The 13218-nt window shown below is 60.2% G+C and overlaps 2 protein-coding genes across 3 annotated transcripts in view; one reads left to right on the forward strand and one right to left on the reverse strand.

Moving 5' to 3' along the window:
* TECR (trans-2,3-enoyl-CoA reductase) overlaps positions 1-12841 on the forward strand; it is a 45042-nt gene extending 32201 nt beyond the window's left edge. Inside the window, exons 3-13 of the mRNA XM_039515072.1 lie at positions 2152-2203; positions 3091-3135; positions 3623-3726; positions 3816-3931; positions 4581-4686; positions 4841-4913; positions 6522-6565; positions 6941-6998; positions 7921-8009; positions 10336-10381; positions 11519-12841. Coding sequence (XP_039371006.1) covers positions 2152-2203; positions 3091-3135; positions 3623-3726; positions 3816-3931; positions 4581-4686; positions 4841-4913; positions 6522-6565; positions 6941-6998; positions 7921-8009; positions 10336-10381; positions 11519-11646 — 861 coding nt within the window. The 3' untranslated portion in view covers positions 11647-12841. The remainder of the gene's footprint in view (positions 1-2151; positions 2204-3090; positions 3136-3622; positions 3727-3815; positions 3932-4580; positions 4687-4840; positions 4914-6521; positions 6566-6940; positions 6999-7920; positions 8010-10335; positions 10382-11518) is intronic.
* LOC120391382 (adhesion G protein-coupled receptor E5-like) overlaps positions 1-13218 on the reverse strand; it is a 1047477-nt gene that overhangs the window by 944057 nt on the left and 90202 nt on the right. The gene's annotated exons all lie outside the window — the stretch shown is intronic.

Below are 13218 nucleotides of genomic sequence, written 5' to 3' on the forward strand. Positions count from 1 at the left end.
CCTGGCAAACACGCCGTTAACAATCCTTTTAACGTTGTATTAAAGATCGAGAAAAGAAGGAAAACCAGTTAAAGCATTTGAAATGTAAAGTAGTAAGCCAGGCTTTCATTTCAACAGCGTCTCTTGTTCCCTCCCCCTTTAGCGGGACAGAGTTTTTAGGAGGAAAAACCCTCTTGTCTGACAGTCTCTTAGATGGTATCAAAATGGTGATGACCGTCCTTTGGGGGGAGAAGAGAAGTGAGTTAAGAATGGGCTGGAGCGGTTGGTGAAGCCCGATCTCATTTCCTTGACACCAAAACAAGACAAACACACAAAAAGGGAGAGAAAAGAACAGCAAAGATAGAAAATGCAGCTTAGGGGTTCTTTGGCACCTTATAGACTAACAGACGTATTGGAGCATGAGCTTTCATGGGTGAATACCCACTTCGTCGGATTCCCCCATGAAAGCTCATGCTCCAATACGTCTGTTAGTCTATAAGGTGCCACAGGACTCTTTGCTGCTTTTACAGATCCAGACTAACACGGCTACCCCTCTGATACTTGAGCTTTGGGGTTGGCTCTTACTTGTCGCGTTACTGCTGGAGACACACGGGCTCAGCACGTGGTCTGATTAGCCGCTCCGAGACCTGGCAAACTTGTACTAGCGTCGGGCAGTTCAGGGCGTTGCATTTAGTTATCTCTCTCTGGTCAAAGACTTGTGGTTATGTTGCAAAATAAGCAGTTGTGGCCAGCTAAGCCAGACTCTTATTAGACAGAAGGCAAAAGAAGTGAGAGGGGAAAGAGAAGAAATAAGGTGGGGAGAGGGGACAAAGGGTCACATCCCAGGTGGTATTTGGGATTCAGCCAGGGCTGGTGGAATTGGCGATGTCATCTGGCTGCTCCTCTCTGGCGTGGTCTAGTCAGGACATCTCTCAGGATCCAAAGTCCCAGGAGATGGTGCGGGTGGCAGCTCACTCAATAGCCAATTTTTTTCTCCCCAAAATCTTTCTTTGAGGACCCCAAAGGGAGTGGTGGGTGGAATAGCCCAGCCCCTCATTATTTTGTCCAACGGTTAGACCTGGTTGGTTCACTGAATTCTGGTCCCCCACTTTTCATGTTTCCCAGGCATGATCTTAACTGTCCTTGAGTTACCTCGGGAGGCCTTTTTGTTTGGATAAGTCAGTCTCTCTCTCTCTCTCTCTTTTTTGCACCTTTTCCCATCAGCACACATTGTTGTAGGTTACTGTGACATCTCATGAACTTCCGCCCCCTTTTGGAGAGGAGCTCCCAGTTAGGGTACATTTGGGCCCAATTATTACAAAAGGCCCCAGCTGAGCTCAAGGCCCCATTGTGCTGGGTGCTGCATGAACCCAGAGGGGGAGAGAGTCCCTGCCCCAAAGAGCTTCCAGTCTAAGTAAACAAGATAGGTTGGGTGAGGAGGAAACGAGCACAGCGGGTAGGTGACAGCCCAAGGTCACGTGGCAGGTCAGCGGCAGAGCTGGGAATAGAACCCAGGTGGCCTGTGTCCCCACCTTGTTCACTAGCCCGTGCTGCCTGTACCACGCGCTGCCTGTACCACGCAGCAGCTGGGGGAGAGCTTGTGTATCTGTTTTCTATTTACAGAAGCTCAGAGCATCAGGGCACCTCCCTGCCGTATCAGACCCTCCCCTGGGGAGCAGTTTGCTGCTGAGCCGTGCCTGGCTGCTGCCACTGGGATCCCTCTAGGGTTTTGTTGCTTGCTTTGGACTGGCGGCCAGGTCGAGCGCTTTCCGGCGTGTGCACCGTGATCCAAACTGTTAACCACATTCCGACTGCGAAATCTCTATTCCCAGGGCAGTGCGAGGCCCATGGGGAGCCTGGCTCGACCTGCGAAGCTTGCTGGGCATTTGTGGTGCGACAGCAAAGAGAGAAAACTATGAAACGGAGCTTGCCGATACAACGGGCTCCAGGGGCAAACACAGGGACCCCAGTGCTGTGCTGTCCCTTTGGTCAGAGCCCTGAGGGTCCAGCAGAACCTTGGCAGAGTTCACGGAGTCTCTTCCCAGACCCCGGGTGTAAGGTTGGGGGGACGGGGAATTCTGTAGCCAAGCTCCTGCTGATGGCCGTGGCACAGGATCGGGCCCTTACTCTGTGCCCCTGGGTCTGTGATCACTGCTGTCTGCTTCTCTGCAGGTGGAGCCCAATGCCACCATCGCCGAGATCAAGAACCTCTTCACCAAGTCCCGTACGTATGGCGTGAGCTCGCTTGTGCCCCCCCTTCATCAGACTCCCACCCTCTGCTCACTGCCCCGGTGAGACTGACCCTGCCAAGCACCGACCTCCATGGCAGTTGAGGGTGCTTAGTGCCCTGCCACACTGGGCCTTTGCACCCGAGCTGCCTGGCATGTCCCATGCGCTAGAGCAGAGCCAGGGCTCAGCTGCAATGGGCGTACGGACCCCCTTGTGGTTCTCCTGAGCTTGCACCTCGCCAGTGCTGTCTGGTGTCATCCCACTAGGCCCCAGGCCTGGCCTGTGCGGCGGTGGAGCAGGCTGTGCCATACGCCCCACGAGCGCAGGACAGTATCGAGTATTCAGAGTGGTAAGGGGGAGGGTAAGAAAAAACAGGTTCCCACGAGAAGCCGCCACTTCTCCTGAAAATGTTGTTTAGTCAAAAATCCAATTTTCCGCCGACAGCCAGTTTATGATGGCAGACGTTGACCAGCTTCCTAGTGGGTGGTGAGAAACCTCTGCAGCCCGCGGCGTTCGTAGCGCGCCCGTCACCACAGCATCTAGGCCTTGGGATCGCTGTGAGTGAAATTCCTCCTGTGCAGCGGGCCAGCACAAAGCGTAGGCACCGCTTGTGTCCCACAGGAGTCCTCACAATGGGGCATAGCAGGCGTCTGGGCCTCGTGCTGGCTGCCCGCACAGGGGGGCATCCTTGGCCAGTGGGCTTGGAGACCCAGCAAGGCAGGAGCCAGCCTGTCGCCTTCTGCCCTTAGCAAGGTGCCTGAAGGCCCAGCTCAGCCTCGTGAGTCCCCATAACAGCAGCGTGGTTTGGTGCTGCTCAGTGGCACAGTCAGGGATTTCGAAGCCACAGGGGTGATGCCATTGTCTCTGCTTTTCTCTCTGCAGATCCCCAGTGGTACCCAGCCCGACAGTCCCTCCGCCTTGACCCCAGTAAGTTAGAGCGCCGTGTGGGCGCTGACAGCTGTCGCTGCGTCTGTTCCCAGGCGCGCCTCTCCGCTGCTGCTGATCGTGGGTGGGGAAAGCGCCCGAGGGGAACACGAGCCACAGGAGCCTGGGGGGCAGGTGCTGACGCTGTTCCGGAGGGCGAGAGAGCTGATCGACCACCAAAGGACTAGGGCGCTAGGAAGACCCAGATTTCTGGGGAAGGGCCCTGTGGGCTTCCCAGCTTGTACACAGGGGAGAGCAAACCTCTGGGATCACAGTGCTCTGACCTGCAGCAGGGGCGGTGGTTCATTCTCCACGTGGCTTTCAGGGGGGTGTCACTGTGCCGCAGCGAACAGGGGAGCATTGCTGTATTCAGGGAGCTGGGGTCACTCGGGCACGTTGCCATGGAACCAATGCCAGGGTAGCATATTGCATTGGCATCCCGGTTGGCGCCCCCCCCCTTGCCCTCTCTGAGTCTCCGCTCTCCTTCCAGAGGGGAAGTCCCTGAAGGATGAGGACGTGCTACAGAACCTGCCGGTGGGCACCACGGCCACACTGTACTTCCGGGACCTGGGTGCGCAGATCAGCTGGGTGACGGTGAGCAGTGGCAAAGGTCTGCCTGAGAGACCCCCCCCTCCCCCCGCCCATAGGCACCCCCTGTGCTCACCGCGCGCTCTGCCTTTCAGGTCTTCCTCACCGAGTACGCTGGGCCCCTGCTGATCTACCTGCTCTTCTACTTCCGAGTGCCCTTCATCTATGGCCCCAAGTACGACTTCACCTCCAGCAAGCACTCGGTCGTGCAGTGAGTACCCGTGACTGCCTCTGCTCAGCCTGCGCTGGGGCCGTGCCCCGGGATCTGGGCCTTCTCCTGAGCTGTTGGGGGCAAAGACCCTGTAGAACACCTGAGCCCTAGGAAAACAAACAGATGGGACGTGGATCCCGCTCCTGGAGGGGCCCTGTCTCCCAGGCCAGGCCTGCAGCCCCCGGGTTGGCCTCCTCTCCAGAGCGGGATGAGTGGGGAAGAGAAAATCTCACCCCTACAGGGACGCCGTGCCGGTCGGATTCCCTGCCGGTGTCTCCAGGCAGTCCGGGACCTGGCCGTCATTGCAGCCATTGGATATTCAACACATGGGCAGGCCACGGAGAGGGACTAGGGGCTGGCAGGTGCTCTGAGCTGTTGCACCGGAAAGGCAGTTGATTCCTGGCAGGAGGGAACAGTTTACGATCCCCAGAGCATCTCCTTGTGGCTCAGCAAGGGAGCTCTGCTTTAGGCTCCAGCACGGCCCCCATCCAGCCCTGCCGGCGAGCAGCCTTCGGGGGAGCTGGCAGGTGCTCTCTGTTGGGGCGCAGGGGACTTGCCTGCTCAGAACAATTCCCTAGTGGGGAATGTACCCCCAGCCCGTGTCCCAGAGGCATTGGTACCCATTAGCACCCTTGTGCCTCCCTTCCAGCCTGGCCTGCATCTGCCACTCGTTCCACTACATCAAGCGCCTGCTGGAGACCATCTTTGTCCATCGGTTCTCCCATGGGACGATGCCCTTGCGCAACATCTTCAAGGTGAGCGGGCTGGAGGGCAGCAGAGGGCAGGGCCTGGGGGCAGGTGAAGTGAAGTGAGGGATGGGGGCTGGGGCAGCGGCTGCCTGGGGGATCCCTTTGACTCGTCTCCTTAGTGGAGCCCATGTTAAAAGAGCATTTCCTGATTTGTCTCTAGAATTGCACATACTACTGGGGCTTTGCAGCCTGGATGGCGTATTACATCAACCACCCACTGTACACCCCACCGAGTAAGTGACCCCTCGCCGCTCTTGACGTGCGATTCCAGATCTTCTCTCTGACAGACAGCTCGCCTGAGGGGCTGGCCTTCCTTTTCCACTGCCTTGCTTCAGCCCTTCCCCCCTCAATTCCAGGAGAGGCCTGCAGGTATCCCACAAGGCACAGCGGCTGCCGCACAACACTCAGTTTCCCACAAGGCAGTGTGTCTGCGTGGCACGTGGAAACACTGGGATCCTACCCACCGTGCACCATGCTTTTGCTGATACAGCCATGTGGTCACAAGGCAGCAGCACAAGCAGTCGAGTGTGACCACGTGCCACAGAGATAGTGGTGTCGCAGCACTGTGCCGGCAGACCTGTCCCTGGCACGGCTTCTTAGCATAGGCAAGAGACGTGGAGCAAGTCCAGGCTCCAGGCTAGCCTGGCTTGCGTCTTTGCAGGACGTAGTGGTGACTCGGCGGTGGGAGCACCGGCAGCCCTGATTGAAGGGAGCTGCATTGTTAACACAGGGGGTTAATGTGCTAATTAAATAGTTGTGAGTTACAGCAAACAGCCCAAGCCGGGATAAATGTCTGGGAGCTGAACTCAGCCTGGGAATAGGGTGCAAATGTTTAACAAGGGGGGGGAACGACTCGCTCAGCAGCATGTGGAGACTTCAAATCTTGGGCAGTTTCTCAAAGCTTCGCTTTAGCTCGGCCACGAGTTCTGGGCCAGGTGCTGGTGCAGGGGGAGGGTCTTTGGCCTGGGCTAGGCAGGTGTCAGTTTGAGTGGGCAGGACGGTTCCTCCTGGCCCTGAAATCTGAGCCGTCAGTTTTAAACAAACGGGCAGAAAATTGCTTCCCTCTCAGTCCCGTTTCCTTGGCATCTCTAGTCGTAAACTGCCTCGCTCCCCAGCCGTCCCCAGAGCTCCCCTGGGGATCAGACCTGACTTGCTAGTGTAAAAGACAAGCAGCAGCCAGTGTTCTGCTTTATTAAAGGCCTTTTGTCCCTTCCTGCATCGTAAAGGGTTAAAAACCCAGCTGAACAAGCCCACACTCTCCTGCTTTGCATGTCAGGTTCCAGCAAACCTTCCTCCACTCCTGCAGCAGCCCGTGACCTCGATTCCTTCCCTGTATCTCCATGCGCTGATGAGTGTGCGGTCCAGCCGCCCCACGGCATCTTGTACCGTACCCCCTGCCCAGCAGCTTCACCCCCTTTGCTTGTTCCTGTCTATTACTCCAGCTGGCTCTGACCCTGGAAGAAGTGCTAACCCTCCGCCCCCCCCCCCCCCCACCGGGACTGCCCTGCCCTCCCCCTTAGAGAGGAGAGGTGAGCAGGGACGGTCGTGCTGTGGCTCTGGATATGCACCGGCCCTAGGGGTGTTCATCTGGTATCTTTCATGGGCACTTAACAGATCCACCCCACCCTTACTATGAATTTTTGTTTCTTTCCGAGCCATTATTGCAGTAGGGCCTGCGAACACCAAAGCCACGTGCTCCCCGTGCTGACCATGTGCTAGCACGTTCCCTACGCAGACGCCAGGCTCTGACCCTGTAAACCCACCCCTAGCGCCCCGTGAGATGAGTGTTCTTCCCCCGCCCCCTGTGCCAGGCTAACCTCTGCCCTTCCCCTCCCCCACAGCCTACGGCGACGAGCAGGTGAAGCTGGCGCTCATTATATTCCTGGTAAGAGCTGCCAGCGGCAGGGAGGGGAGCAGGGAAGGAGGCTGCTCAGCTGGGCTTGGGCAGAAGTGCCAAGGGGGGTACTTGGGGGTGTGCCCATTGGAGATGGGCGTGTGTGCAAAGGTGGGGGGGAATGAGGGTGCCAGAGTGGGGCTGGGGAGAGGGTGGGGTGAGGCTGCCAGGAGGATGGGTGGCAGGTGGCACAGCTCTGTGCTGCCACTGCAAGAGCGCGGCCAGGCCAATGCCCTTCCAGGCCCACGCCCCTGTGAGCTGATGGGGGATCCTGCCACTGCAAGGGGGGTTGAACCCCCAGGCCAGGGAGAGGGAAGGGGGTTGCTGGGACCCAGGGCACTGATCGCTCCTCTGCTTCCTCCCCAGTTCTGCCAGCTGGGGAACTTCTCCATTCACATCGCTCTGCGGAACCTGCGGCCGGCAGGTGAGTGGGGGCGGGGCCCCACTGGCCCCCCAGGGCCTCAGTCACTCAGGGGTGACCGGGCAAGGATGGTCAGTCCGAGGGCAGCCTGAGGGTGGGGGCAGGGCCTGCTGGTATCCCTGGCTGAGGTATGGGGATTGGGAGCGCGCGCTGGGTCCGGGGTGTAGTCTGAGGGAGAATCTATCCCCCCATGCCCCTGGCGCCCGTTCACAGAGGGGTCTCCTTGCTCTCCATCCTCCCAGCTCCCCAGGGTCTTGCTAATGTTTAATGTAAGAAACACAGGAGAAAACCCCCTCTCTTCCTCAGGCCCCCTGTAAACATCCTCGGGGGCAGAGACGGGCAGCGATAGACAAGTCTCTCTCTAAACCGCCATGGCTTTCCCGGGTTGTGGAGGACACCTACGTTCCCAGTGCAGACACCTCTGTCATAGCAGTGTCTGGAACAGCCTGGCTGGCGGATCCTTGGTCTCCAGGCACAACCACCGTGGAGGCCTCAGCCTCTCTGGGCAGGATGTGGCACCCTGACTGGGATGTGGCTGTCCCAGATGTGTGTAGTCCCAGCAGCCGGGGAGGGGGTGTGGGTGGGGGAACCCTGAATGAGTCCTGGCCAACCTGGCATGCTGCCTCTTTACTGCCCCATCAGCCCCACGTGTCAGATCAGCCCCGATGGTGCCCAGTGCAGCAGGGCAGGAATGGGGGAACATGCTGTTGCCTCAGGCTCCAGTGGGCTGCAGGAAGCCCTGGCCGGTGTGTGAGTGGAGATCTGACACACCACACCGGGGTGCTGCAGCAGCATCTCCCTGGAGAACGGTGTCTGACAGGGCTGTCTCCCCAGTTCCCGCGGAAAGCTGATCCCACTCCCCAGGGTGGGTCTCATTGCTCCTGTGCAATAAATCATGCTGGATTTCTGCTTCTCTCCCTCCCAGGCTCCAAGACTAGGAAGATCCCATATCCCACCAAGAACCCCTTCACGTGGCTCTTCCTGCTAGTGTCGTGTCCTAATTATACCTATGAGGTGAGCCCCGCCCCACCAGTCCCCCCACCAGCAGCAAACTGGTGGGTTCCCTGAGCCGAGGGCTGCCTGGCACCAGCCCGCCCTGGTCCACAGATCTTGTTTCTGGTCTCACTGGAAGCGTCTCCATGAACTGCAGCTGCCTCCCTGAGCCAGGCGGCTAGAGAGTGACCTTCTAGCTGCCTCCTGCTTGTTGTTAATTAATAACGAGCTTGTGTTCCTCATCCACAGGGGGGGCCCCAGGCTCCACATACTGTATGTGTCTGTGTATGACTCAGCTATAGTGGAACATCACTGTTCTCCCCAGAAATGCAACTGTCTCTGGAGTGGAACTCAGCAGCAGCTTAACAGCCACACAGCTGAACCCATTAGGGCAGGAAGCCAAGGAGAATGCCCTTGTCTAACTGAAACTGCAGGGGGAATTCAGAAGGTGGCAGGGAAACCGGGAGTTAACAGCCTGCTTCTGGGAAAAGTGCCAGTGATAAATAGCTGGGACCTCGCACCCCTAGTGCTATGCTAAGACATTGGGGTCAGCCCTGACTGAGAACGGAGAGTGCCCCCTACTCAACTTCCCACCCCACTCCCTGCCAGACGGCCCCCCCTAGTGCCACACCGGGGTCAGCCCTGACTGAGAAGGGAGAGTGCCCCCGGCTGAGCTCCCCACTCTGCTCCCTGCAGGACAGCGCCCCCTAGCACTGTACTGGGGTCAGAACAGACTGAGAGAGCAGAGCACCCCCTGCTGAACTCCCCACTCCACGGCCTGCAGGACAGCACCCCTATTAAATCAGCATCAGCCATTAGTGCTCTGCCTGGCCCAGCCCTGCATAGCTCCAGGAGCTGATGGGGCGACATGGCAGCAAATGCCCAGCCTGGCACCACCAGCAAAGCCTCGGGCCTGAAGCCAGCTCTTGGGTGTTCAGGGGCCGTACCTCCAGCCAGCTCTGGGCTCCCAGGCACTGGCAGAGCTGGGTTCGGGGGGGGGGACCGAATTTGACTGTCATGACTCCTAAAGTTGGGCATGAGTCAGTTCTCCAGGCGCCAGCTGCCTCGCGTGTGCCCAGCCACCCTTCCTCCAACTCAGCTGCTGCCAGGGCTGAGGACTCCCCATTGCTGGGGAGAGCAAGTCCCCCAACTGCCCTGATCTCAACTGGGGGAGCCCCTTGCCCTCCCCCAATCCCTGGTGTAGGTGAGGGGGTGAAAGCTCCCCCTGCCAGTCCCCTCATCCCCAGCACCCTTATTCCTGACCTAGCCTCTCCCTCCCCATAGGGGGCACAGTGTGGGGGAAAGATTTCCCCTGGGAACTGGCCCCTTTGACTCCACTTTCCTTCCAGCCCCTGGGCATTAGATCACCCTTCCAGGGGGGCACCCACACCCCCAGTGCTGGACAGTCCCTCCCCAGGAGGGTCTGAGATCGCTCAGCTCTTAGGGTCTGGGCGGGCCCGGCCTCCCTGCCATTTGAGTCCACATTAAGGCACGGCAGGCTCCGCACAGAGAATGCAGTAGATGCAGGCGTGCTGGGTCTGTGCCCATTCGGAGGGAGCCCTTCACTGGCTGGGCCGGCGTCCCTGCCTCCCACTGCCATGTACACCCTGGGCACGCGGCTTGGGGCACTGTGGGTTATTAATGGCTCGGGGCACTGCTCTGTGTCACAGGGTCTGCAGGCCTCTGCTCACAACAGCCCAGGTCTAGCAGGGGGTTGCAGGTCAGGATAGAGGGGCACTGGCAGAGCTGGGCAGTGGAGGGAACCCAGGCTTGGATAGCAGGGGACTGGGTGGGGGTTGAGGGGCACTGACAGAGTGGGGGGGAGCCCAGGGCAGGGGCAGCAGGTGGGCACTGGAAGGGGGTTGCCAGCGTTAAATGCATGCCCGGCTGGTGCCGAGGCAGCAGGCTGAGGTGCCGTGCTGGAGCCCAGGATGTGCCTGTCACAGGGCCCGGCCAGAGGCCAGTCCATCTTCCCACGGTCATTCTCCCTGCCCATGAAGGCGTCGGAGCTGGGGCCTGGCAGGGGCCCTTTGCGTGGAGGCGAGTGCAGGGAGTCTCAGCAGCCAGTGTCACCGTGCCCCTCCCCCATGTGTCAGGGCTTGGATTGCACAGCTCAGTGTCTTCCACCCCCCCTCAGGGTCAGGTACCCGACATGGGCTGCTCAGCTGGGCGCCCTGGGTGGCCAGATCTGCTGCTGTGCTGCAAATGGCTCAGTGAGCTTGAATGAGCGCCCCCTGTCTGTGAGTGAGTGCCACTCGCCAGGCCTGGCCTCCCCCGTGCCATGCGAGGGAGGGTTCTGCCCAGCCCCTGGCTTCCCCAGCGCTAACTGCAGCTGCTTCTCTTCCAGGTGGGCTCCTGGATCGGCTTCGCCATCATGACCCAGTGTCTCCCAGGTGAGCGCGGTGTGGGGGAAGGAGCCAGGGCGTGGGGATGCCACATTGTCTCCCCACAATGTCTGGGTGGCATGGGCCAGGCGGGTCTTGCTGCCAGGGCCACCCTTCCCTGTTCTGTGGGAACAATAAGCCCCTACATGGCCACCAATAGGGCTCCCAGCATGTCACAGAGATCATCCCTCTCACAGGGAAACCGAGGCACGGGCAGGCCACGGCACCTGCCTGAGTTGTCGTCGTAGACGGGGAATAGAATCCAGGAATCCTGACTCCCAGCCCTGCTCACGTGACCACACTCAAGGAGTTTGGTGGGTGTCAGCCCCGTTCCTGGCTGGCAGGATGAGCTGGGTTCACAGCCCACCTCCCCAGGCTCCCTGCACTCGAGGCTCGTCCTGGTGCCCAGCACCGAGGGACCCGCCCCGGTCTGCAGGGAGTAGGCGAAGCAAAGACGGCAGCGGGAGCTGCCCTGCAGCCAAGGCTCTTGGATGATTTGCGCTGGTGTGAGCTGCTTTCCCTGGCATCCGCTGGCTGCCTTTTCCCAGGGGTGGCAGCGCCCAGGGGCCTCCAGCCCATCAGGCGGGAGCCCCCTGCTGCTCCCTCCGGGGGATGCAGGTACCTCATCTTGTGCAACATCTGGTTCTTGGTCCCCTTGGAGGGAGGGGGAGGGGAGCCAGTGGTGGGGGCTGGCGCAAGGGGGCAGCTCTCATTTTAGGCTTGAGCCGAACCAGATCCAAGCCCAAGCGGGTCAAGTCATTTTTCCAACCTGACCTAACCTGACCCTTCGCCCTGAACCTGAGTCAGTGCCGCTGCCGCCTCTGGCCGGGAACGGGAGAGGTTGGCTCTCAGCTGGGCCCAGGGCACCATGACTGTGAGCCCGGGTCCTACCAGCCCCTGCTGCAGTGTGAGAGGCACCGAGACTCGTGGGTGCCCCCACAGCACAGCACAGCGAGGGGGCCGACAGGAGCAGGGCACACACTCATGCCAACCCCCCGTGGCAAGAGGAGAGCTGACCCGCAAGGTCCTGTGTCCCTACCCAACCCCTGGAGTAGGGTCCCCTCAGGGCTGTAGGGTGGGGTGATCCTGGGGGGGCCAAGGGAGTGCCCCCCCCCAATTCCTCACCACTTTCCTCTCTGCCCACAGTGGCCCTGTTCTCTCTGGTCGGCTTCATCCAAATGACCATCTGGGCGAAGGGGAAGCACCGCAGCTACCTGAAGGAGTTCCGGGACTACCCACCCCTGCGCTCGCCTATCGTCCCCTTCCTGCTCTGAGCCGCGGGGGCTTCGGGTATTGGTGCAGTCCAGGAGGAGCCCCGCCCCCCCCCCCCCCCCCCAGCTGGCACAGGGCTCAGGGGAAGCTGTGCAAACTCACCCAACTCCCCGCTGCTGGGTTTCTGCAGCTGCCCCTGTGCTCCCTTGGGGGCCGCCCCCACCCCCAGGGAAGCCAACACCCAGCCCTGTGCTCTCCTCCCGCTGCGCCATGCACCCAGATCTAGATTCCTGCAAAACTGGAAACTAACCCAGGGAGAAGCTGGAGCTGCCTCTGCCTGGATGCAGCCACTCAGAGCTGTGGCCTGGAGGAAGGACCCTGGCCCCAGGCACCTGCCAACGCTGCCCGATCCCAGAGGAGCTGAGTGCTCGTTCTCCCAGTGGAGCTGGTGGGAGTGGCAGGTGCTGAGCCGCACCAGAGACCAGGCTCCTTTCTCCAGGTACTGGCTCAGGATCGTTGGAGCCTCATTTCAGGCTCCTGAGCAGGAAGAGAAACTTCTTGGCAGGGCCTCAGGAGGCAAGCGCTGGGCTGGGGGATGGGCCCTGTTGAGCACTTTTCTCCTTCGAAAGCTGCCCGGGGGCTGCTGCAAGACACAGCTGGGCTCTGGCTTCTGCCCTGCACCCCAGGCTGACGGGAAGAGGGCAGGATGGTAGCCGAGTCTGGCAGGGTCTGGTCAGGCCCCCAGCTGCCTTTCCCCTGTGCCCTGCTGGGCCCATGGACAGTCTGTTTAGAATGATGCTCCAGGGTCTCATGCTGGCACAAGCAGGAGTCAGGACTGAGGCATGTTGGTAGGGGGTGGGGGGCAGAACTGAGCCAGGAGTGGGGTGACAGGCAAAAAGGGAAGGGGAACAGCACTACTGTGTAGGGAAAGCCAGGGGCGCAGGTCAGGATTGTGGGGCATTGGCAGGGCTGTGGGGGCAGGGGCAGGATTGAGGTGCAGTAGTAGGGCTGTGGGGGGGGAAGCTCAGCTGGCAGCTGCTGGACTCAAGCCAGCACCGTTAATTGTAAGCACAGTAAAGTTTTGTCTTTTGTACCATTTTTCTGTTCCATCCGTCCCCGTGCCGCTGAGCGGCTGCCCTCCCAGGCTGTAGCTCCGGCCTGGCTCTGCCGGGATGGCAGGGGGCAGAGCAGGCTATTCTAATAAAGACGTGGGGTGAGGCCCTGTGGGGGCCCGGTCCAGCTCCCTCCTGCACTGGCTCCTTGGCAGCTTCTGTCTCCTTTGCTCTTACTCTGTGTGACTGCTGGGGAGGAGGGGCTACATTCCCTGCCCTGGGGGCTTGGTGCATGTTGGACAAGGCATGGGCCCCTGGGGGGAGGGCTGGGCTAGGTCACCCATCACTGGGAGGAGTCCTGGGGAAGGCTCTGGGGTCCCAAGGAGAGAAACCAAGGGGGCGGAGACTGGCCATGGGCCAGGCTCTCCTCTCTGAATAGCTACACCTGGAGCTCTGAGTCTCCCAGGGGGGCTGCGCCTAGGACAGGGGCTGCCCTGGGTGCCACCGCACCTTTCACTGCAGCATGAAGCCATCACTGCCCCCGTGCACAGGATTCCCTGCCACTGAGCCAGGCTTGCTCCC

The sequence above is a fragment of the Mauremys reevesii genome, linkage group 25 (genome assembly GCF_016161935.1).
Source record: "Mauremys reevesii isolate NIE-2019 linkage group 25, ASM1616193v1, whole genome shotgun sequence".
NCBI classification, from domain to species: Eukaryota; Metazoa; Chordata; order Testudines; family Geoemydidae; genus Mauremys; species Mauremys reevesii.